This window comes from Lissotriton helveticus, chromosome 3_1 (genome assembly GCF_964261635.1).
Source record: "Lissotriton helveticus chromosome 3_1, aLisHel1.1, whole genome shotgun sequence".
NCBI lineage: Eukaryota > Metazoa > Chordata > Amphibia > Caudata > Salamandridae > Lissotriton > Lissotriton helveticus.
Genome location: NC_136061.1, coordinates 1,838,542,932 through 1,838,570,233, shown reverse-complemented (window position 1 = coordinate 1,838,570,233; position 27,302 = coordinate 1,838,542,932). Strand labels below are relative to the sequence as shown.

The 27,302-nt window shown below is 42.3% G+C and overlaps 1 protein-coding gene across 1 annotated transcript in view; it reads left to right on the top strand.

The window, feature by feature from the left end:
- LOC144823882 (mucin-5AC-like) overlaps positions 1–27,302 on the top strand; it is a 663,881-nt gene that overhangs the window by 472,091 nt on the left and 164,488 nt on the right. Inside the window, exons 28-30 of the mRNA XM_078682770.1 lie at positions 16,803–17,120; positions 18,731–19,522; positions 21,453–21,773. Coding sequence (XP_078538896.1) covers positions 16,803–17,120; positions 18,731–19,522; positions 21,453–21,773 — 1,431 coding nt within the window. The remainder of the gene's footprint in view (positions 1–16,802; positions 17,121–18,730; positions 19,523–21,452; positions 21,774–27,302) is intronic.

Genomic DNA, 27,302 nt, shown 5'->3' with positions numbered 1-27,302 from the left:
CTACAGAGCTCCACTCGTGTCATGGCCTCTCAGTCTTCAGAATTTTATTAATTGAAATCCTTAAAACTGTTAGTGGTCAATAGACTAAAGGCTGTTAACACCTCTGAAGTGCCAGAGGGTTTGAAAGAACACATTTTAAGGGAGCAAGGTGAGATACATCGGAGGGACCTGCAATTCTATCTGTAGCAAGGTGCTTGAGGGCTGGAGACGTGAGAGTTCTATGGAGCAAATTTAGTGCAAAGAGTTGTTCCGTAGAATAGCATTGGTTATTCAAATCTCTGAACTTAAAAAGGTATAGTTTTGTTCCCTGTGACCAAAGGATGCATAGATCGGGACAGGCTAGCCTTTGGCAGGGTCCAAATACTCTTAAACGGAACAGATTGAAGGAAGAACAGCTACAAGGCCTGGAAAAACAGGGTACTGGTGTGAACTGGAATGAATGGGTGAGCATGAATGACTAGCGAAGAAACCACCAAAAATATAAATTTCATTACATTGCATTGCAAACTAATACAGGAATAATCAAGAGGAAGTAGCACTGGCAACTCAAATAATTATTTGCAACCATGATACATTTGAATTTAATTCAATGGGTCTGTACAGTGGGTGCCATCATGTATAGATATGCGGGGTATTTGAATGCCCAGTGCCCTGCTTCAGGGTACCTGAACCCAAGCTGTCTTCCCAGCATGGTCCCAGGTATTGGCTACTCAACGGAAAAGTGCACCCACTGCCATTAGTAATGGTGCCAATGTGATGGAGAACATCACTGTTAAGCCTGTCTCGAACCACAAAAGACAGTGTGTACTGCATGTGAGAAATGAAACAAAGCTTCCCGGTGCATGAGAGAACTCTGAGCTGAACCATCAGAGGAGCATGAGCAGTACACCATTGTTGCTCCGAGGGTGTGGCATTATAGGATCTCCATGGAATCCCAGTTTTCCCCAGAAGAGCACAAATAAAATGACAGATTTGAGCAGAGGCATGTACCACAATATCAGACACCCATGGCCTTTAACTAGTAGAATACCCCTTCCAATGGATAAAATACAGAAGGTGAGCTGGGAAGAGCCCGGAGTCACACATTTGCTGAATTCGTAATCTGAAGGCCCAGCAACCAATTTTGGCATAGGTGGATGAGGTGTATGTTGATAAGTATCTGGCAAGTACAGCTTCAATAGAGAGATATAGAAGGTCAGAAGAATCTTTCAAGAAGATGGCAATTTGAGATGGAAAAGCACATGGTTGTTCCATTTATAAGCAGAAAAACGAAAGGTCTGAAATACATGGCTAGGGCTTAAGTAGCAGACAATATGCTGGTGAAAAATAGATGGCAACCATAACTTGTTGGAAGATATGCACTGGTTTCATTTGAAGATTGATCCTTGCCTTCATAGCAGTTTCCAACGGTTTAGGATCTTTTTTCAAATAATGTTTTGTCCTTTTAGATGGCTGAGACAATCAATTGCAATAGCAATCAAATGATTTATTTGAGGTGTAGTTAGTAAACTGTGTGGATAAAATGCTTACAGGGAAAAGAATGCAGACACTTTAGTTAAGAATGGGCACCATTGTTGTAGGAGAACATAGGGGCCTATTAGGACCTGGGCGGATCGCCACCGCAGGGCCAGGGTGACCACCACCGGCCCGGCTGTGGCGATCGACCCGCCAAATGTTCATGTGTCACCCCCACCATATTAGTATGGCAAGGGGCACCGCGGTGGACGGAAAGACAGTCTGCCACTTTTCAACCGGTCGGATTGCCGGCCGGGCGTAAAAGGCACACAATATGGTGGCGGTGCCTTGCAGGCACCACCATCCATATTATAATGTGTGCAATGGGCATGCCTTTCCATGGCGGAGACTCTGCCGTAGGAAGGCATGCGTACAATGATTTTGGTGGCCCGTTGCAGGCCCCCGGAGGGAAGGGAGAGGGGTTGGTGGATGGCTGCATTTGGGGGGTACCCATGGTACCCCCTTCATTGGCATGCACAAGGTGGCAGGCAAGACGCGGTGCCTGTCATGTTGTGCATACCAATGCACAACATGCATATTTTACATTGCGGCGGGTGCTGCTTACATCACCGCCCGGCACCATGTAAAAGGTGCGGGACGCGACTGCCAGGGTGGGGGTCACATCCTAATTGGCATAGCGGGACCGCTGCACCTCTGGCGGCCGGTCCCCTTTGCCGTTACCGTGGCGAGTGGTAAGTAAGTATTCATGCCAGCTATTGAGTGAAATTGCTGTAGCACTTCAGATATTGCCCCAAATTTGATTTACTCTCTTAGGCAGGTCATTGCATTGAGGATGATATCCACAGAACAATAATTGATGAACAGAAATATCTGAAGCTAGAAACTGGAAACATAACGAATACTTCTCTGTGTCCAGGTATGTCCATGTAGGCAAGGGACTGTCAATGATGAAGCATTTAACAATGCTGACTGCTGATGGAATTGTTTCGGATGGCATGACATGAGACATTTTTTAAACAGGTTGACAGTTACCATGATAACATATTGACTATTGAAAGAGGTAAATCTATGATGAATTTGGTTGAGATGGTAAGCCTCGGTTGAGAGGATTTCAATAAAGGAAGTGATATCTAAACTACTTTCACAACATTGTGACAAAGCTATGAGCAATAAAAGGTTTGACTGACTTAGTAAAGAATTGATTGAAGACCACAGTGCCTAGACTCAGCAAAATCATGGCACCTTCTGAAGCACACTTCTGGTAATGCATTTGTAGAAATATAATGTCCTGCTGTTCGAAATACCAATCATGGATTTCAGAGTGGGATCTTACTTTGTATGTCATCATTTTCTCCTGGTTATCTGGGCATCTGGATTCTGAGTTCTTTGTAGAAATGCTTGAACCACTCTAGTGATGCAATTTGGAAATGTAGGCTCTTGTTTTCTGTAGCTGTAGAGTGTTAATATGAGAGGGCACCTGCCACCGCATTTTGAGAGCCAGGAATATTAGTGACATAGAAGACGTACTACGGGAAGAAATATGTCCAGTGACACTAACCATTATCCTGTATAGGTTATAGAAACTGGAAATTGCTATTATCAGTTCTAATCCTGAATCTTTCCTGTGACCCTTTAAAAGAAGTATCCATTCCTTGAAGGCACAGCTCATGGCCCATATCTTCTTCTCTGAATGAGAATAGCTTTGTACACCAGGGCGGCTATTCACAAAGGTAAAATTACATGTGTGAGTAATTTTCATGATTAATTTATTCTAACACTTATCTATACTACTTTTAGCTCAAGTGTAAAGTTACTCAAAAGTGAAGAACTCCACATCTCCAGCCTCTGAAAATTAGGGAATAGAGATAGATTTATGAGTGTAACTTACTGCTTGAGAAAAAAACAGTAGAATGTCCAATACCAACACATGGCCAGTCACAGGCGCTGCAACACCCTTCCATAACAATAAATGTGGGTAAGGTCTTAAATAATTCCATCTAGGAAAAACTCTTAAATTAAGAGGGCGGAGCTAGCTCGCGACAGTGATGGCGGCTTAAGCTGAGAGCTCCCTCGCCTCCCAAATTATCCTGGTATTAATCCTGTTCACAGACTGGTCCCCCAAACCTGTAACCGACAGGTATTAGCTCCGGAACACCTAGAGCCGATTCTGGGCTGGTCTCACCCCTCTACAAGGCGGGGAAGTGCCTCTTCTGTGGATCGTGCCCTGCTGTCTGGAGAGCGGAGCCTGCTGCCCGCCCGGGGTAGAGTTATCCTCGGTCCCCTCGACACTTCGGACAGGCTGGGGGGAGCTGCGGGGCCCGCGGCGACGCTGTGGGGATCGTCGGGTGCTGCCTGGTGCCCCGGCGGACCCTTACAAGTGAAAAGAGGGCTGGTGAGGAGAGCGAGAAGTGCCGCGCGGAGACGGACGCCACAGCTGTGGCAGCGGTGAGAAAATTGACCGCCCGGCTCCCCTCGTGGTGGTAGGCCCGGTGGCGCCTCGGTACGTCAGCAACTCCTAAGATTGGGCCGAAAGCGGTCTGGTGCACATGATTGACAGCTAACCGGTCACTGAGGAATAAGGTACTGTGCTCTTTATACTGGTACCGGCGGAGCGTGACTGGATGCACTAGACTGAACGATTGACACCTGGCCCCACTCCCCCCCACATAGGCGAGGTGCTAAACGGAGTGGGCCCACAATACACGGTACCAGTGACGGTGGGTGGCACGGACCCCTCCCTGCCTCTATATTGCCTGGAACTGTCTTGTGAGGCACTTTTATTTTTGAGCTGAATTGCTGATGTGGCTATTGGGGCAATGCACGTGGCGCTGTAGTGGGGTTCTGAACGCGGCAGGGGCGTGAGACACCCTGTGTTGTGCAGCGGGGACACTCCGTTGATTGGCTGGCTGGTGAGTTGGTTGTGCTGAGAAAAGCATCAGCCCTACTGCCGTGGAGAACCTGAATATGCTGGCCTGATAGATATTGGCACAGGGATCAGCTGGGAGTCGACTGGCGCCTACAGAGATACCGCAGAACGCACGTGGGGAGACGCATTGCGAGCGCCGCCTGAGCTGTTGGAGGACTACGGGGTGTGGCTAGACGCTTCGCCTGGAACCGGATTGCTTGCGGCGTGAGACGGACGTGAACTCGAGGGGCCTTACTTGCGGATATGAATTTGTTTGCTGACGCCTGCGTCCCAATGGGTCGTCCAGATAGGCTACAACCTAAGTTGACTTTTACCAACAGAAGCTCCAAAACTAGTGAGCCACCGCCGAACTCAGACGGAGATGGAGCTGGAACTACAGGAGGAGAACCCGCGGTGGAACCGGATCTCCGCACCATATTGCTGGCTATGGAGAAGAACCTGCAGGGAGGCATTGCATCTTTGGGAACTAAGATGGACGCCCTCAAATACCGCATGGACCGGATGGTGGAGCGGCTTGACAAGCACGCTGAACGTCTCGACATGTCGGAACGCCGCATTGGGGAAGTAGAGGAGGCGCAGACAACCCTGGACGCAGGCAACAAGCAGCTAGGCAGAGTGCTTCAAATACTACAAGATAAGACGGAGGACTTGGAGGCGCGGTCCCGTAGATGTAACATACGAATCACGGGCCTGCCGGAGAGCACTTCCACTGGCAATATGGAACACTTTGTGGAGGCCCTTCTGAAGAAACTGCTGGGGGAAGAAGCTTTTTCGGATATGTTCATAGTGGAGAGGGCACATCGTACTCACGGACCGAGACCAAAACCCGGAGCCCCTCCTCGCCCCATTGTTGCCAAGCTCCTTAATTACAGAGACCGGGACACTGCATTGAAACTTGCACGTGAGAAACAACCTCTGCAATATGAAGGGTCCACACTCTCCTTGTTCCCAGACTTTACTGCGCGGGTTCAGGAAGCAAGGCGACAGTTCATACCAATGAAGCGTCAACTTCGGGAACTAGGGATGGACTACGCCTTGCTGTACCCCGCCAAGCTCAGAGTCAACAGGCAGGGGAAATCTACAATCTTCACAGATCCGCGTGCGCTTCAGAAAGCCATGAAGGATTGGAACAGGAGTGCGAGACATTCGGCAGAAGAAGACGATCCTGCGACCCGCTCCCTGGATGAACAGGACTGAACTACTGGTTTGTTGCTAGGGGGGACACTTACCGACACATGTGGCGTGCTCCTCGGAGGGCCTCAAACTGGAGCCCCTTCTACAGATCTTGTTGACTGGAGTTGGAGACCCTGATGTTCCCAGCACTTGGGACGTGAGTGTCATGGCGGATAAGCAGCTGTAAGTGGGGTGAGAAAGGGGGGAGGGAGAGATGTTTTTGAAATTGACACTCCTTTACACTAAAATGCCGAGTTTATGCTCATTTGAATAGTAAAGTCTGCAATGTTTTGAGGAAACCTGTTGCCCTAGAACTACTTGCTGGACCTGAATGGTCAACGGAAGTGATTGATGATGCTGGAATTGGGTTTTGGCATTAACGGGACTGAACAACATAGGGGGATATACACTTCTATAAAATTAACGGAGCATATTCTCGATAGTTTGGGACATGCTCTGTGAACTTTGTTATTAACTTGGGGGCGAGGGAGCGGATGTGCTGCAGCACATTATGTGGATAGACACAGTACAATACCTATTGTGAGCAAGCTACCTACATCCCTGTGTGTTTACCACAATTGTTCCAGGATTTACAGTTTGGGGGGGAACTGGTAGAATGGTTAATTGTGTTTTTTTTGTTTTTGTTATTGCATTGGGTTGCGGGTAAAGGGAAGATGGGTGGAGGGGAGTTGGTTGGGTGGGTTGGGCATGGGGCTGCGGGATGGGGGAAGCAGGGACATGGGTCGAGGTCAGGTTTGGGATGGGCATGCGTGGGTGGGGGGAAGGGGGCGATCACAGGAACAGTTCTTGTTGTTGTTGTTTATGCAATTGTTTGACTGCATTTCAGTTAATGGCACACTAGCAATTCTTTTTGGCAGGGCTGTTGGCCGACACGAGCGATGCTTTACGGGAAACTGTGAGACATTTGCTAACATGCACCTACACCGTTCATACAATGACCAATCTTGTGCAAGGTGATGACATGACCTCTGCTGGCCCGCGGCCTCCTGGACCAATGCACAGTTCACAAGACAGTGACACTATCACTTTTCTGACATGGAACGTTAGGGGACTAAACAATCATAGGAAGGTGCGTAAGGTCCTACAGTACCTTGCGAGACACGCGGTGGACATTGCGCTATTGCAAGAAACCCATTTATTCCCAGATAGCCGAACCTTATGCTACAGAGGACTGCACAACCATATCCACTCTGCGGGCTTTACATCTAGCGCCAGGGGTGTACTGACCTGGGTGAACCCAAAGTCCTCTATCACATTTCAACCGACTGTCACTGACCCCGAGGGGAGATATGTGGTCACTGAATGTATAGGTAAGGGAATGAAGTTCCACGTGATTAACACTTACGGCCCCAACTTTGACTGTCCCTCTTTTTATACTACCATAACGAGTACTATCCGGAAACTAGGGAAGGGACTACTGATGTGGGGTGGAGACTTAAACTTGACCAGAGATGCAGAGATGACTAGAATGGGTCTTCAGGACGTGTGGAGGACAAAATACCCGACACAAGGGGTGTACACTCACTATTCGTCACAACACGACATACATACCCGCTTTGATTACTGGCTGTTCTCTGCTGGCCTCCTCTCTAGTATACAAGCGTGTAAGATACTGCCACGTACTTATTCAGATCACTCTCCGGTGCTGGTCACTGTTTGTTCCCCGAGGCGCCGACCCCCTCCCTTCACCTGGCACCTACCTCCATATGCACTGCTTGACGATGCATTCCGAGAGGAAATATCCACCGCGATAGAGGACTTCTTTGATAGAAACGAGGGGTCGGTTGACTCATTTGCCACAATCTGGGAGACCTTTAAAAGCTTCCGTGTGGCGCCGATTCCCCCCTTGTGCTGGACATTCCAGAACAGGGTGCGGTCGTGACGGAACCATTCCGTCATCAGCACAGCTCAACCGTGACTGATGACGGAATGGTTCCGTCACAAGCATCGAAGGGGTTAAGGCATATATACGTGGTATCCTCATTTCTAAACATGCGGGGGTCCTCAAGTCTATTCGTGATTAAGCATGGGCGGATTTTGCGAATTGGCAATCCGCGAAATTGCATATTTACGGATTCAATTTTTTTTTTCTGTTTTCGCAAGTGTTTCTGCCATTTCGCAAGGGTTTTTTACCAGTTCGCAAATGCGAACTTACTTGTCGGGTAGCGACAGTCGCGACCATGTTGTTTCTACGTCTGGTTCATCACAGCACCCTCTGTTTCACCACTGCCACCCTCTGTTTCACCACTGCCACCCTCTGGCTCACCCATGCCACCCTCTAGTTCATCACTGTAGATTATGGGGGGAAAAACACACCTGCCCTGCCTCAACGGACATGAATGAATTAGGGGCTGATTAATGTGTCACTGAATTTGAACTTCCAGGCTGGCACCTGCTTCCTCATCTGTAATTGCTTTCTGTTGCAGTGTAATTTTTTTAACAGGACCTTTGTTGTATACTTGTAGCTATTCTCTGAGCCTGCTGTGAGGGTCAGAGCAGGGTCATAGAATAGTTGCAAGTAGGCAACTGAACTCCGAAGGGGCCCCTCAGGAAGCACTACAGGGAATGGTTACTAATGATAAGATTGAACTTTTGCACCTGCTGAGTGCTTTCAGTTTTGCAAAAATCCAAATATCCAGCAGCATCCACAAAAAGTAATCCTTCCAGGCACTGCAGGGAATGGTTACTAATGATAAGATTGAACTTTTGCACCTGCTGAGTGCTTTCAGTTTTGCAAAAATCCAAATATCCAGCAGCATCCACAAAAAGTAATCCTTCCAGGTCAATATCCAAATCAAAGTGACCAGCACATGAAGAAAGCACTGGGAGGAGCCTGCTGGACAGGAACAGGAAGTTGGAGACTGTGGGGCACTTCCTTCCTCCCCCCCCCTCAAAATGGACTCCTTGCAAAAGAAAGTGCAGGCAAATGTCAACCTGAGGAGTTATTCTGATAAAAATCATAATTTTCAAGGTTTATGTTGCCTGCTGGTGGATTTGTTGTGCAAAATTGTAAATTTTGCAATCTCGCAATTGCGAGATTGTCGCTGCCTGCCGCATCTACGTGTTCGCAAGTGTTTACTCCCGCGAAATTGTATAGTATTCTAGTTGGCAAGTGTGACCAAGCAAAAAATCCGCTTCGCACGGATTTACGAATTTTCGGCAAGTTCGGAGAGTTCGCGGATTGCGAATTTGCCGAAAATCCGCAAAATCCGCGAGCGGAACGGATTTTAGGCCCATGCTTATTCGTGATCGTCTGGCGCTTTTAGAACGTAGGCTTCAAGATATAGAAACACGTCGGCTTCTTGACCGTAGCACAGACCTGACACAAGAATTAGCGCAAATGATTAGAGAATATAACGACGAAGCAGATGCTGAGGTAAAGTATCTTGGGAAATATGCTATTGCCAAGTCTTATGGAGAGGGTGAACGCCCGGGAGCGGTACTGGCTCAGATGGCCAAGCAACGCAGGCAAAATGTCAGGAAGGTAAACGTTAGCTGTCCTCTTAGTGGTGAGGTGATGGATGAGGCGGGTGCAGCGGTCCGTTTCCGTGACTATTATGCTGCATTGTACGCCTCGAGAGGCCCGATGTCGGAGGAACGCATCATGGAGTATCTGTCGCATATTCAATTAACTTGGCTCAGGAATACTCACCGCAAATTCCTAGCACGGCTAATCAAATGGGAAGAGATTGTATTGGCGTTGCCGTAAATGAGGGCAGGTAGTGCGCCAGGGAGCGATGGCTTCCCTGCCTCATTTTATAAGACTTACTCAGAGCTGTTGATCCCTAAGCTGCTGAAACTAGTGGAGCAGATCGCAGAAGACGGGCGGATGCCCCCAACAATGTGCGAGGTGGTCATCATAGCTCTTCTTAAACCAGGTAATTCTCCTGAGGTCTGTGCTTCCTATCGGCCGCTATCTCTTATAAATGTAGATGCTAAGATATTTGCAAAAGTAATAGCGAATCGCATAAGTCCGCTGATTCCGACTCTGGTGGCCCCTGAACAAGCTGGATTTGTCCCTAGTCGTACTTTAACCTACGAATTTGTGTACAGTATTTGCAGCCTTCCAACACACGAGGCAAGAGGTCCCTGCAGTTGCGGTGTTCCTGGATATGGAAAAGGCATTCGACTCCGTTGAATGGCCTTTTCTACGCGCAGTGTTGCAACCCATGGGGGTCAGAGAGCTGTTCATACAACTCGTTAACACACTATATACATCTCCTAAGGCGCGTGTTTGGATAGGATCATTCACGTCGGACCCCTTTTGCATTGAGCGCGGCTGCAGACAGGGTTGCCCCCTCTCCCCTCTCCTGTATGCCCTAGTAGCGGAGCCCTTGGCGTGTGCCCTTAGGGAATATCACGGCAACCGAGGCATTCGTTTCCCCGGCTATAACCTGATAGTATCAACATACGCGGACGACACTCTCCTCTACGTCCGTGACCCAGACACAAATCTATCGAGGGTTTTGAGAGAGGTAGTTCTGTTTGGATCATTATCCGGGATTATGGTGAACTGGAACAAAACGGTGTTGTTCCCCCTCACACCGGCCACTGGCAGAATAGATTCGGACTACCCCATACAATGGTCAACGGACTCGGTCAGATATTTAGGCATTAAGCTCCATACAGACTCAGAAGTCGTCCTAAGGGAGAATTATGGCGTCGCTATCTCCAAGCTTGAGGATGATGTGGAGAAGTGGATCGGCCTCCCCCTCTCTTTGATGGGCAGGATTTCATTGCTTAAAATGATTGTGCTTCCCCGCTTCCTGTTCCTATTCAGCAATATCCCCATGGTGCTGTCGCGCACTTTTTAAAAACAGTTACATACATTAATATTGCGGTTGGTCTGGGCCGGCAAACAACCTAGGGTGGCTTGGGATATTCTCATTCGGCCTTACGAGGAAGGGGGCTTACATGCTCCTGATCTGGAGCTATATTATCGAGCTGCTCAGGGTGTGCAGGCGTACTACTGGATGCACGGTCCTGCTAACGTCCCTCATGTGCTCATTGAGGGTATAGTGGCTGATCCAACTCCGTTACCGGCGCTTATGGCTAGTACAAGAGACAGACGCACGGGCATATTAGACTCTCTTAATGCGGTGACTCACGCCTGGTACCACTTGATGGACGCTCAGGCCTGCTCGCTACTATATGCACCAGGGGCACAACTAGAATGGTGTTCATGGCTTGGCCCATGCAAGGATAGAGGAGTTTTATCGGTGATGGCGAATCTAAAGCTAATCACTATGGGGGATCTTTTTCTTAACGGCAAGGTCGGTGCGTGGGAGGAGGTAATCGCGGAGGAAGCTCCGAGAGCGCAACCTCTGGCTAGGTTTCAATTTCATAGAGTGCGAAGCACCTTACGAACACTGCTTGGAGATGACATGGAGGAACCACCTACTGTGAACGCATAGGAATATGTGGTCACGGCTAAATCCCCAGCGCGCCTTATATCGCGTCTGTATAGTGATACGCTGAAGGAGAAGATATCACCGTATGCGAAACCTAGGTTAGCATGGCAGTCGGACCTCGGGATTGATCTCACGGAGGACAAATGGAAATATTGCTGCGCAAATGTCAGGAAAGTCTCGTTAAATGGTAGACACCGAATATTACATTTTAAATTTCTAAATAGGGTATAGTATACACCGGAACGTCTGCATGGATACGGATTACGAGATGATCCCAGCTGTGTACGATGTAGGGCACCATCTGCCGATTTCTTTAATTTGCATGTAGATACAATTGGTTGAGGACTGATGCACATATTGACAGTGAGATAGAGGTTATTGCTGAGTATAACACACAAGATTACAATGTATTATTACATTAATCCGATGTGCCTGCCGATGTTACTGCCGAATCGACTGTAAGACATTATGTTTTTTCCTTTTTGTATTGCTATTATTGATATGCCATAAATAAAATAATTAAAAAAAAAATAAAAGAATAAACTCTTAAATTAAATTACATTATTTAAAAATATAAATAAATATATTATAATATTTAAAACATGATCTAAATAGTGTACAATTAATATTTTGTTATGACCTATATCAATAACCTTTTTTAAATTAAAATATTGATGTAACAATACATGTTATACTTGACTTTTTTCTTAATTCTGTACATCACTTTTAATCATTAATAATGCATATTAAAACATTTATTTTTTACATTCAGTGGCAATTTATTTTTTATTAACTTAGGAAAAATAATTTGTATTTCATTTTATATATTTATGTTTAATTAAAGATTTAATTCAAAATTAAATAGTTGTTATTTTCTTTAGTTCTACATTTAAAATAAAGATAAAAGTTCATTTCTACTACTATTTAACATAAAAATATTTTGACAAACTTTTACCAAGTTTAATTAATGTTTTTTTATTTTCCCTATACTGCGGAGTCTCCCTATGGTAAAGTATAGGGACATTTTTGAATGTTTATTTGACGTAAAAAAATTATAGTACTAACATATACTTACGTGTGTGGAGACTCCACAGTCGGGGAGGAGAACTCTGCATGGAAACACATAGAAGAGTTGGTACCTTCCTCTTTGTTTGTGAGTAGCAATTTGTAGTACATTTGTAGTTTTACTGTAGTACAACAAAACATACTACAAAATGAGTTTGTGAGTAAGCCTCAAGGAGTCACAATGTGCCAAAGGTAGAACACATTATGTTCCAAACTACATCACCTTAACCTTGCAGTAACACAGCTCCTATAGCCCCCGTCAAAGGCATAGGTTTCGACATTGAATTGCCTTGATTCATCAGGATGTCACAATATGGGCCTCTGCGAAAAGCTTTTCTCTGCAACAAAAAAGTCTGACACTGCTTTCATTGGAACAGAAACAACTTTTTAGATTTCCTTTCTTGGGTAGTCGGGAGAGATCTATCAATAAACTGCTGATAAAAATGAGGCTGGCCTAAGTTTGCATTTTATTTATTGGCTTAAAGAAAGGCCATTCATGAGGAGCAGTAACTTTTTTAGAATCCAAAGAGAGTCCAGTGGAACTCAGATTTACCTAAGATGCTCTATTTTTTCCTTTCAGATTCACAATTTTTTCTTTTACAATACAGATGATGTTGTATAACTCTAGACAGTAAGGTTATCACATGTTCTCTGCATCATCCCATGGTGTACAAGGATATCAATACGTGATCTGCGTATACCACTGTGCACACATTCTGAGAATACACATTTGATACCTCACCTCACTTTGCCTGAAAGTATAGTATAATTATATCATAATATAATATAATATATTTATATTTATATATATAATATATATATAACATATGAATATATATAATAAATTATTTTAAAATATAATATAAGTATAGTATTATTATAGTATAAGTATAGTATAGTAAGTGTATTATAGTTGCAAAAGGGGTCTAGATCGCAATTTTCAACTCATTGCTTTCCTTCACATGGGCCATAGGGTAAGCCTGTGGGGGCCAAACTTAGGGGCCGATTAGGATCGCGGTTTTCCCACATCCTCCGGGCCGGCGGAAGCGGGAAAACCGCTGGGGAGGCACAAAAGACCCACCGCCAAATTAGGATGGCGGTGGGTCTCAAAATCTGTCCGCAGCTTTTCCGCCGCGGTCGGAAGGCGACCCGCGGCGGAAAAGCTCTAACATGGCTGGCGATGTCTATCAGTCACCGCCAGCCATATTAGGATGGCGAAAAACAGATGCCTTTCCGCGGCGGATTCTCCGCCGTGGAAAGGCATACGGTGAATTCTTTGGGGGCCCGTTGCGGGCCCCCAAGGTGAGTGGGGGGTTGGGGGTTGCACATGGGGGGTACCTATGGTACCCCCCTGCATTTGCATGCACGAAGCGGCAGGCACCGCGCGGTGCCTGCCACTTTGGGCATGCAAATGCTAAGCATGCATATTTAACCTTGCGGCGGGTGCTGCTTCAAGCAGCACCCGCGCGCAATGTTAAATATTGAGGATGTGACCGCCAGGCTGGCGGTCACATTCTAATTGCACTGGAGGGACCGCTGCTGCCCCTGCGGACCGTCCCTCCTCCTCTAGGGTAGCGGACGGACGCAGGTCCGTCCGCCATCCTAATGAGCCCCTTGGTGACAACAGAAGCACCATAAAAGGATTCCAGAAAATCTCTAATAGGCAGCAGTGGATACTCTTAATTTATTATAACATTTTCAAGACAACAAAAGTTAATATTAAGATTGCTTGTTAGCAAACACATTTCTAGAGTTTATTGTACAAGGGCACATGAAAACTCAGTTAAGAGGAAAACAAAATGATCTACAATGTATGGGACCTCACTGCATCTCCTTCAGTAATCAGTAGAAAAATCGACATCAAGGGAAGTACATATACTGGGGCTAACAGTTTTTGTCAGAAGAGTTGTTACCCACAGTCATCTTTCACAGTTAGTGAAGTAGTTAGAGTATGTTTTTCAGTGTTCGAGCTGTAAACCTCTGAATATATTTTAATTTCTGTGTATAAAGTTTGAAAAGAATTCCCTTAACAAAATCAGTGACAAGAAAAAACTCTTGAAAGTCTGAAGTTGCTGCACATGCTGTAATCCTGAAACTCAAACAAACTTCTCTTTGGGATATTTTTGGTCCCTACAGAATGAGGGTGAATATGAGTTTTCAATCTTTACACATAGATGACTACAACATCTACATTGCCTGGTCATTCAGAATATATCATTAATTTAAAGGCTGTTATCTGAACTTAAACATGCAATTTCATTCACATCTTTGCTGTCATTCTGTGTCTTTGTTGAAAACTCAAAAGATAAACAGGTCGTAAAGAACAATCCATCAATTATTTCATAAAAAATAAAAGATGACTGGTTCACATTTTTAAAAGTATTTTCTTTAAATGAAAGGTCTAGCATACCACATTTTTCCGAACATTTTGTGATTCTGACGGCTAGGGAGGTCAACCTCGAATCTGGGGAACTGGGTTTGAGCCTCGGCAATGACACTGAACATCCTGTGATTCTGGGCAATTCACCTAATCTCCCTAAGCCTAACAAAACGAAAAAATGAATGTGTCCTCATGTAATGCAACTGATGCTATGTAAAGCGCTCTGATGCCCAATTCGGGTCTAGTTTGCGCTATATAAAACCCTACTGTAAATCGTTCCTGTACAATTGATTTGAAATTTGTTAATGGCCCTCAGTATACTAATGCACACACCCCATATATTTCTGAAGGCCTGTAAATCCCTAAAGGCTACATTTAGGGGGCGATTAGGATGGCGGACGGACCTGCGTCCGTCCGCCACCCCAGAGTTGGAGGGACCGTCCGCAGGGGCTGCGGCGGTCCCTCCATGCAAATTACGATGTGACCGCCACCCTGGCGGTCACATCCTGTATGAATAACATTGCGGCGGGTGCTGCTTCAAGCAGCACCCACTGCAATGTCAAAAATGCATGTATTACATTTACATGCACAAAGCGGCAGGCACCGCGCGGTGCCTGCCGCTTTGTGCATGTAAATGTTGGGGGGTACCATAGGTACCCCCCATGTGCACCCCCCACCCCCCGACACCCTGGGGGCCCGCAACGGGCCCCCAAAAGCCAAAGTCCACATGCTTTTCCACGGCGGAAAAGCCGCCGCGGAAAAGCATGTGTCCGTGCAATTCCTAATTTGGCTGACGGTGTCTTGCAGACACCGTCACCAAATAGCCCTCCCACCCCGCGGATCAGTGGCGGACGGACCTGCCGTCCGCCGCTGGTCCAACCGCACTCCCACCGCCATCCTAATCTGGCGGTGGGTGTTCTATTTCACTGCGGCGGAGAATCCGCATACTCCGGGCCGGCGGTGGCTTCCGCCGGCCCGGAGTATGCGGATTCTCCGCAATCATAATGAGGCCCTAAATGTGGACCAGCAGTGCTATTCTAGCAATATAGTTTGCAGCAATGCATTCAGTTTGATAGAGCATGGAACACCTCTTTCAGATTGATTTCGACAGAGGCTCTGACTATCTTGCTGTGCAGTCTTTTCTTATGGGAATAGGCGTTTCTCTGCCGCAGTGATATAACTATAATTGGTACATTGAAAAATCCTGAGGTAAATAATATTGCATGGATTCTCGTAAGAACTATCTAGTTTGTTAGCCAACAAATATACAGAGTTTATTGTAGAAGGCGACTGGTAACCTCATTTACAAGGAAAATCAAATACTCAAAGATGTTTAAGCCCTCACTGCATCTCTTTCACTAAGGTATGTAAATATTACCATCAGAGAAGGTATGTATACTGGGGCTTACATTTTCTGCCAGAGGAGGTGCTTCCCACATTTATCATTTCACAGTTAGTAAAGGAGTTACAGCATAGTTAGAGCTGTAAAATTCTGAATATATTTTAATTCTAGTGTATAAAGTTTACTAAGAATTCCCTAAATCTGTGATGAGAAATAAAACCTTGCAAGTCTGAAAATGCTGCTCATGCTTCTATTCTAAAACTCAAACAAACTGCTATTTGCATTGAAGCAGGATTATTGGTCCCTTAAGAATGAGGGTGAAAATGTGTGTTTTTAATATTTACTGATAGATGACTACAACGTTATCGTTGTCTGGTTATTCAGAATATTTCAATTTTTAAAGATAGTCATCTGAACGAAACACGCAATTTTGTTCACATCTTGACTATCACTCTGTGTCTGTTGAAAAATCAAAAATAAACATGTCATTAATTTACTTTATATTAACCCTTCGATGCTCATGGCGGAACCCAGCTGTCAAGAGCCACGGGTGGCCTGTGCACATGATGGTTGGTTTCCCTCACAACTACGCCAGAGATTAAAATGCCCAGCACCAAAGTGGAATTGCTGCCGCAGGCAAGGTGTTAATCCTCAATTATTTTAAAAAAAATAAGAGATGACTAGCTTAATATTTTAGGAGATTTTTCTTGAACCAAACCTAAATCCACAACTTTAAATGAAAGGTCTGTTTTACAAGCACATTTAATTTGTCCAAAACTACATTTGTAAACACGCTTTGCAGATTGACTGTGAAGAGTTAACTCTTTCACATAGTTTGTTGGGTAAGAATGGCAATAATGTTGTTTTAGGATTCTCTCTAAAGCAAGTGATGTTCTAATACAATGTGAAAAAATTTGGTTATACATTTAAGAGTACAGGGATTACTGATGACATTATACTGTTGTACAATCAACTCATTCAGTTTACCTTTCAATTCATATTAAACAGAGAAACCACCTGCGCCCTGTGTCTATGTGCATGAAGTTTGCCATTGGTCAGAGTGGTATGATGAAACAAATCCAGCCGATGGTCGTGGCGACTTTGAGACACTTGAAAATTTAAGAGCAAAAGGAAAAAATATATGCAAGGATCCAAGAGAAGTTGAATGCAGAGCAGAAAAGTATAGCGATACACCTTTAGAATACCTTGGCCAGATTGTACAATGTAATACATCTGGCTTTGTTTGTCGCAATACGGATCAGAGTCCACCAGTCTGCTTCAACTATCAAGCTAGATTCCTATGCTGCTCATATGAGGCATGTGATGGTAAGACATAAATTGGTTACTATATATTTTCCAATCCACAATTTTCTGACTCTGTTTATTAACTGTTCTCTACCTATACACAAAATATTAGTATTTATTTGCAGTTTTTACTGAGTATATTGTATATCACCATATTATGGCTTCAGGTTTTTGGGAATTTTTTGGTTTAGTAAGTGGCCTCTTATCAGATTATGCTTGGAGACGTCCATGGAGAAATACTGTCCTTGTGAAGTATATCCAGATCTCCAAACACCTCTAAGTGACAGTACAAGATGATTCTTTGGTTTCTGTAGTTGCCAGGAGAGGAACATGATGATGTAAAAATCAATATGTTACACTTTCTTCTGAATAATTAAATACTTTTCCCAGACTTACCAGACTGCTCAGTAACTTATCACTATCGCACCTATTTCTCATGATATTTGAAAACCTTGAGTCTAAAAATTGTAAAGGGACAACATATACTTGGAGGAAAATTAAAAGAAGTATACATTACTGCTGACTTGTAAAATACTAAGAAACAATATACTACCTATCATGCTAACCTCCTCAGTAATGGTAGAAAAACAAAAGTGTACAACATTCATGTCAAACCTATCAGCAATGAAAATCCACATATATCTAGTAAGTCAGTATTAATCATTGTAAAAACAAAATCTAGTTTAGATTAGTCAACACATTGGAAGCTAAGAACTCAAATTTACAAAGGAGCATTTCTGCAGTCTCTCAGGAAATGCAAAAATGCCCCCAGGGACATTGACTGTTACACCATTCAATCTAATGCGTGTTTTCTAGAGGCACACTTCATATCAGCAGCCATTCAGAGTCTAGGGATTGCTAATCTCACCCGAGGCATTCTACATGCCTTCTATATTCAGCTGTTATGGAGAAACCATGAATCACTCTCACAATTCCCGTTATTACCAGTCATCACCCATGTGCTGCCCAAGTGCTTCAAGGAAAATATTTTGTTTCACAGGACTGAGCACTTTTCTACCAGGAGCAAAACCATCTTAAGAGTTAGAAGATGCAAAATGTAATGGTAATCATTGGTCATACAAGCTCATGAAATAATGTACTCCCATTCAGATCCATTAAGTCCTGATTGGAAGCTTTCTAAGTTACTTGATTACACATGCTTACAAGTAAACAGAAAGTTCAATAATAACAAAAAACATTAGTCTTCCATGTTATCAAATATTCTGTCCAACCTGGATACTCAGTTATATTCCATATCACATCAAGAAAATTCCCAAACTGAAGTTAATGTTTTCAAAGTACTCGAGTGGAAAGGCAAGTGTGTGTACCAAGCAGGCGTCAAGAATATTTCTTTTCTCACCTGAAGTGAAACGATATGTGACACATTTTTAAAGTTGCATACCACTGGCCTGTCCGATTTATCTAGTGCATTCAAGCAATCATATACGGCTTGTCAGTTTAGGTGATGTTAGGGAAGATCTGGAGTAATAATGATAATTTTCATCCTTAATGAAGCATTGTTCAGTGTGTAGGCTACAACAAGCTAGCAGTTTTTACATCGTGTATTATGCCATAGAAATGTTGAATTATAAAATGTTTGTAAAACAAGATCATTTTCTTCTCCTGAACAGAGCCACCTGCAGCAGACTGTCTTCTTGGACATGAAACTCTAACCTGGACACATTGGCTTGACACAACAAATCCAAAGACTGGGGATGGCGATATTGAGACAATGCCTAATATAATAGCTGCTGGGAATGAAGTTTGCAGTGCTCCAAGAGATGTTCAGTGCCGAGCTGAAAAGCACCCTAATACACCCATAACAGAACTTGGCCAAGATGTGAAATGTGATAAATCACTTGGACTTACATGTTACAATATAAAACAGCAAAATCGATCATGTTTAAACTTTCAAATTAGATTTTTATGTGCCAGCTACAACTTTGAGCCATGTGAAACATCAACATCAACACATCCAACGTCCACCGTAACTAGAATTACAGCAACCACTGAAGAGTATGTAGGCACGACAGCCAGCACGTCTTCATCTGCAGCCTCTTCAAGAAGCATTTCATCTTTTTCAATGAGTACAGCTGCTCCTTCCTCTTCAAGATATGCAGCCATTACCACCTCCTCTACAAAAACTATGAGTACCACCTCGGCTACAAGCCCTATAGGCAGTAGTCTATCCTCAAGAAAAACTGCTACTGCAGCATATACTCAAAAGCCCATGAAGAGCACACACTCAACATTAACTTCAAGTAGTCCGTCTTCTACAGCATCTACATCCAGTACACTCTCACCACCATTTACTAGAAGTATGCCATTGTCTACAACGTCTACCACGAGTGTTCCCTCATCAAGAGTCTCAGCAACTATTCACCCAATTAAAACCACTTATTCTGTTGCTAGCCCATCAACTGGTGAGAATCCATATTTTCCCTGTTTTTCACTTGAGAGTGTTATACTTCCCACGATTCCTTAAACTGGAAATTACTGTTTGTTTCTCAACAATTCCCTTATTATCCCATCAAAATTTCCTTTTCAAGGCATGTTGTGTGTGTCAACCCCCTATGCATAAAGATATTTCCAGCTGTGCGAGCCTACCATTTTCAGGTACCATTCAGAAAAATTGGGATTTATCATCATGTGTAACCTATTCTGCCCTTAAATTGGAAGAGCTAGTTTTATCACAGACAATAGACAAAACATTCAATAGTCCTGCAGTTTAAAATCATATCCAGGGTCACTTGTCTCTTTTTTCAAATTCATGTACATTCTTCTCTTCAGGAGTGTACTTTTGTAGTCAATACACTTCAGAAAATGTACAACTTTCAATAAGAATCTATTCAAAATGTCTAGAAACTTCTTCTCCTTGTGATGTGCCATGTACAGGACACAGTACTCTAAATCGTTTCTGCAAAATTGATTTGAAATTTGTTAATGGCCCTCAGTATACTAATGTACACACCCCATATATTTCTGAAGGCCTGTAAATCCCTAAAGGCTACATTAAATGTGGACCAGCAGTGCTATTCTAGCAATAAAGTTTGCAGCAATGCATTCAGTTTGCTAGAGCATGGAACACCTCTTTCAGATTGATTTCGACAAGGGCTCTGACTATCATGTGCTGTGCCTTCTTTTCTTATGAGAATAGGCGTTTCTCTGCCGCAGTGATATAACTGTTATTTGTACATTGAAAAATCCTGAGGTAAATAATATTGCATAGATTCTCGTAAGAACTATCTAGCTTGTTAGCCAACACATATGCACAGTTTATTGTATAAGGAGACTGGTAACCTCATTTACAAGTAAAATCAAATAATCAAAGATTTTTAAGCCCCCACTGCATCTCTTTCTCTAATGTATGTAAATATTACCATCAGAGAAGGTATGTATACTGGGGCTTACATTTTCTGCCAGAGGAGGTGCTGCCCAAAATTCATCATTTCACAGTTAGTAAAGGAGTTACAGCGTAGTTAGAGCTGTAAAATTCTGAATATATTTTAATTCTAGTGTATAAAGTTTACTAAGAATTCCCTAAACCAAATCTGTGATGAGAAATAAAACCTTGCAAGTCTGAAAATGCTGCTCATGCTGCTATTCTAAAACTCAAACAAACTGCTATTTGCATTGAAGCAGGATTATTGGTCCCTTCAGAATGAGGGTGAAAATGTGTTTTTAATCTTTACTGATAGACACCTACAACGTTATCATTGTCTGGTTATTCAGAATATTTCAATTTTTAAAGATAGTCATCTGAACGAAACACGCAATTTTGTTCACATCTTGACTATCACTCTGTGTCTGTTGAAAAATCAAAAATAAACATGTCATTAATTTACTTTATATTAACCCTTCGATGCTCATGGCGGAACCCAGCTGTCAAGAGCCACGGGTGGCCTGTGCACATGATGGTTGGGTTCCCTCACAACTACGCCAGCGATTAAAATATCCAGCACCAAAGTGGAATTGCTGCCGCAGGCAAGGTGCTTATCCTCAATTATTTAAAAAAAAATAAGAGATGACTAGCTTAATATTTTAGGAGATTTTTCTTGAACCAAACCTAAATCCACAACTTTAAATGAAAGGTCTGTTTTACAAGCACATTTAATTTGTCCAAAACTACATTTGTAAAGACGCTTTGCAGATTGACTGTGAAGAGTTAACTCTTTTACATAGTTTGTTGGGTAAGAATGGCAATAATGTTGTTTTAGGATTCTCTCTAATGCAAGTGAAGTTGTAATACAATGTGAAACAATTTGGTTATACATTTAAGAGTACAGGGATTACTGATGACATTATACTGTTGTACAATCAACTCATTCAGTTTACCTTTCAATTCATATTAAGCAGAGAAACCACCTGCGCCCTGTGTCTATGTGCATGAAGTTTGCCATTGGTCAGAGTGGTATGATGAAACAAATCCAGCCGATGGTCGTGGCGACTTTGAGACACTTGAAAATTTAAGAGCAAAAGGAAAAAATATATGCAAGGATCCAAGAGAAGTTGAATGCAGAGCTGAAAAGTATACCGATACACCTTTAGAATACCTTGGCCAGATTGTACAATGTAATACATCTGGCTTTGTTTGTCGCAATACGGATCAGAGTCCACCAGTCTGCTTCAACTATCAAGCTAGATTCCTATGCTGCTCATATGAGGCATGTGATGGTAAGACATAAATTGGTTACTATATATTTTCCAATCCACAATTTTCTGACTCTGTTTATTAACTGTTCTCTACCTATACACAAAATATTAGTATTTATTTGCAGTTTTTACCGAGTATATTGTATATCACCTTATTATGGCTTCAGGTTTTTGGGAATTTTTTGGTTTAGTAAGTGGCCTCTTATCAGATTATGCTTGGAGACGTCCAGGGAGTAATACTGTCCTTGTGAAGTATGTCCAGATTTCCAAACACCTCTAAGTGACAGTACAAGATGATTCTTTGGTTTCTGTGCTTGCCAGGAGAGGAACATGATGATGTAAAAATCAATATATTACACTTTCTTCTGAATATTTAAATACTTTTCCCAGACTTACCAGACTGCTCAGTAGCTTATCACTCTCGCACCTATTTCTCATGATATTTGAAAACCTTGAGTCTAAAAATTGTAAAGGGACAACATATACTTGGAGGAAAATTAAAAGAAGTATACATTACTGCTGACTTGTAAAATACTAAGAAACAATATACTACCTATCATGCTAACCTCCTCAGTAATGGTAGAAAAACAAAAGTGTACAACATTCATGTCAAACCTATCAGCAATGAAAATCCACATATATCTAGTAAATCAGTATTGATCATTGTAAAAACAAATTCTAGTTTCACACTATTAGATTAGTCAACACATTGGAAGCTAAGAACTCAAATTTACAAAGGAGCATTTCTGCAGTCTCTCAGGACATGCAAAAATGCCCCCAGGGACATTGACATTACACCATCAAATCTAATGAGTGTTTTCTAGAGGCACACTTCATATCAGCAGCCATTCAGAGTCTAGGGATTGGTAATCTCACCCCAAGGCATTCTACATGCCTTCTATATTCAGCTGTTATGGAGAAACCATGAATCACTCTCACAATTCCCGTTATTACAAGTCATCACCCATGTGCTGCCCAAGTGCTTCAAGGAAAATATTTTGTTTCACAGGACTGAGCACTTTTCTACCAGGAGCAAAACCATCTTAAGAGTTAGAAGATGCAAAATGTAATGGTAATCATTGGTCATACATGCTCATGAAGTAATGTACTCCCATTCAGATCCATTAAGTCCTGATTGGAAGCTTTATAAGTTACTTGATTACACATGCTTCCAAGTAAACAGAAAGTTCAATAATAACAAAAAACATGAGTCTTCCATGTTATCAAATATTCTATCCAACCTAGATACTCAGTTATATTCCATTTCACATCAAGAAAATTCCCCAAGTGAAGTTAATGTTTTCAAAGTACTCGAGTGGAAAGGCATGTGTGTGTACCTAGCAGACGTCAAGACTATTTCTTTTCTCACCTGAAGTGAAACGATATGTGACACATTTTTAAAGTTGCATACTACTGGCCTGTCCGATTTATCTAGTGCATTCAAGCAATCATATACGGCTTGTCAGTTTAGGTGATGTTAGGGAAGATCTGGAGTAATAATGATCATTTTCATCCTTAATGAAGCATTGTTCAGTGTGGAGGCTACAAGCTAGCAGTTTTTACATCGTGTATTATGCCATATAAATGTTGAATTATAAAATGTTTGTAAAACAAGATCATTTTCTTCTCCTGAACAGAGCCACCTGCAGCAGACTGTCTTCTTGCACATGAAACTCTAACCTGGACACATTGGCTTGACACAACAAATCCAAAGACTGGGGATGGCGATATTGAGACAATGCCTAATATAATAGCTGCTGGGAATGAAGTTTGCAGTGCTCCAAGAGATGTTCAGTGCCGAGCTGAAAAGCACCCTAATACACCCATAACAGAACTTGGCCAAGAAGTGAAATGTGATAAATCACTTGGACTTACATGTTACAATATAAAACAGCAAAATCCACCATGTTTAAACTTTCAAATTAGATTTTTATGTGCCAGCTACAACTTTGAGCCATGTGAAACATTAACATCAACACATCCAACGTCCACCGTAACTAGAATTACAGCAACCACTGAAGAGTATGTAGGCACCACAGCCAGCACGTCTTCATCTGCAGCCTCTTCAAGAAGCATTTCATCTTTTTCAATGAGTACAGCTGCTCCTTCCTCTTCAAGATATGCAGCCATTACCACCTCCTCTACAACAACTATGAGTACCACCTCGGCTACAAGCCCTATAGGCAGTAGTCTATCCTCAAGAAAAACTGCTACTGCAGCATATACTCAAAAGCCCATGAAGAGCACACACTCAACATTAACTTCAAGTAGTCCATCTTCTACAGCATCTACATCCAGTACACTCTCACCACCAATTACTAGAAGTATGCCATTGTCTACAACGTCTACCACTAGTGTTCCCTCATCAAGAGTCTCAGCAACTATTCACCCAATTAAAACCACTTATGTATTTGCTGGCCCATCAACTGGTGAGAATCCATATTTTCCCTGTTTTTCTCTTGAGAGTGTTATACTTCCCACGATTCCTTAAACTGGAAATTACTGTTTGTTTCTCAACAATTCCCTTATTATCCCATCAAAATTTCCTTTTCAAGGCATGTTGTGTGTGTCAACCCCCTATGCATAAAGATATTTCCAGCTGTGCGAGCCTACCATTTTCAGATACCATTCAGAAAAATTGGGATTTATCATCATGTGTAACCTATTCTGCCCTTAAATTGGAAGAGCTAGTTTTATCACAGACAATAGACAAAACATTCAATAGTCCTGCAGTTTAAAATCATATCCAGGGTCACTTGTCTCTTTTTTCAAATTCATGTACATTCTTCTCTTCAGGAGTGTACTTTTGTAGTCAATACACTTCAGAAAATGTACAACTTTCAATAAGAATCTATTCAAAATGTCTCGAAACTTCTTCTCCTTGTGATGTGCCATCTACAGTACTACAGTACAGGACACAGTACTGTAAATCGTTTCTGCAAAATTGATTTGAAATTTGTTAATGGCCCTCAGTTTACTAATGTACACACCCCATATATTTCTGAAGGCCTGTAAATCCGTAAAGGCTACATTAAATGTGGACCAGCAGTGCTATTCTAGCAATAAAGTTTGCAGCAATGCATTCAGTTTGCTAGAGCATGGAACACCTCTTTTAGATTGATTTCGACAAGGGCTCTGACTATCATGTGCTGTGCATTCTTTCCTTATGGGAATAGGTGTTTCTCTGCCACAGTGATATAACTGTTATTTGTACATTGAAAAATCCTGAGGTAAATAATATTGCATAGATTCTCGTAAGAACTATCTAGCTTGTTAGCCAACACATATGCAGAGTTTATTGTATAAGGAGACTGGTAACCTCATTTACAAGGAAAATCAAATAATCAAATATTTTTAAGCCCCCACTGCATCTCTTTCACTAATGTGTGTAAATATTACCATCAGAGAAGGTATGTATACTGGGGCTTACATTTTCTGCCAGAGGAGGTGCTTCCCACATTCATCATTTCACAGTTAGTAAAGGAGTTACAGCGTAGTTAGAGCTGTAAAATTCTGAATATATTTTAATTCTAGTGTATAAAGTTTACTAAGAATTCCCTAAACCAAATCTGTGATGAGAAATAAAACCTTGCAAGTCTGAAAATGCTGCTCATGCTGCTATTCTAAAACTCAAACAAACTGCTATTTGCATTGAAGCAGGATTATTGGTCCCTTCAGAATGAGGGTGAAAATGAGTTTTTAATCTTTACTGATAGACACCTACAACGTTATCATTGTCTGGTTATTCAGAATATTTCAATTTTTAAAGATAGTCATTTGAACGAAACACGCAATTTTGTTCACATCTTGACTATCACTCTGTGTCTGTTGAAAAATCAAAAATAAACATGTCATTAATTTACTTTATATTAACCCTTTGATGCTCTTGGCAGAACCCAGCTGTCAAGAGCCACGGGTGGCCTGTGCACATGATGGTTGGGTTCCTTCACAACTACGCCAGCGATTAAAATATCCAGCACCAAAGTGGAATTGCTGCCGCAGGCAAGGTGCTAATCCTCAATTATTTAAAAAAAAAATAAGAGGTGACTAGCCTAATATTTTAGGAGATTTTTCTTGAACCAAACCTAAATCCACGACTTTAAATGAAAGGTCTGTTTTACAAGCACATTTAATTTGTCCAAAACTACATTTGTAAAGACGCTTTGCAGATTGACTTTGAAGAGTTAACTCTTTCACATAGTTTGTTGGGTAAGAATGGCAATAATGTTGTTTTAGGATTCTCTCTAATGCAAGTGAAGTTGTAATACAATGTGAAACAATTTGGTTATACATTTAAGAGTACAGGGATTACTGATGACATTATACTGTTGTACAATCAACTCATTCAGTTTACCTTTCAATTCATATTAAACAGAGAAACCACCTGCGCCCTGTGTCTATGTGCATGAAGTTTGCCATTGGTCAGAGTGGTATGATGAAACAAATCCAGCCGATGGCCGTGGCGACTTTGAGACACTTGAAAATTTAAGAGCAAAAGGAAAAAATATATGCAAGGATCCAAGAGAAGTTGAATGCAGAGCAGAAAAGTATACAGATACACCTTTAGAATACCTTGGCCAGATTGTACAATGTAATACATCTGGCTTTGTTTGTCGCAATACGGATCAGAGTCCACCAGTCTGCTTCAACTATCAAGCTAGATTCCTATGCTGCTCATATGAGGCATGTGATGGTAAGACATAAATTGGTTACTATATATTTTCCAATCCCCAATTTTCTGACTCTGTTTATTAACTGTTCTCTACCTATACACAAAATATTAGTATTTATTTGCAGTTTTTACCGAGTATATTGTATATCACCATATTATGGCTTCAGGTTTTTGGGAATTTTTTGGTTTATAAGTGGCCTCTTATCAGATTATGCTTGGAGACGTCCAGGGAGTAATACTGTCCTTGTGAAGTATGTCCAGATCTCCAAACACCTCTAAGTGACAGTACAAGATGATTCTTTGGTTTCTGTGCTTGCCAGGAGAGGAACATGATGATGTAAAAATCAATATATTACACTTTCTTCTGAATAATTAAATACTTTTCTCAGACTTACCAGACTGCTCAGTAGCTTATCACTCTCGCACCTATTTCTCATGATATTTGAAAACCGTGAGTCTAAAAATTGTAAAGGGACAACATATACTTGGAGGAAAATTAAAAGAAGTATACATTACTGCTGACTTGTAAAATACTAAGAAACAATATACTACCTATCATGCTAACCTCCTCAGTAATGGTAGAAAAACAAAAGTGTACAACATTCATGTCAAACCTATCAGCAATGAAAATCCACATATATCTAGTAAGTCAGTATTTGTCATTGTAAACACAAATTCTAGTTTCACACTATTGGATTAGTCAACACATTGGAAGCTAAGAACTCAAATTTACAAAGGAGCATTTCTGCAGTCTCTCAGGACATGCAAAAATGCCCCCAGGGACATTGACATTACACCATTCAATCTAATGAGTGTTTTCTAGAGGCACACTTCATATCAGCAGCCATTCAGAGTCTAGGGATTGCTAATCTCACCCC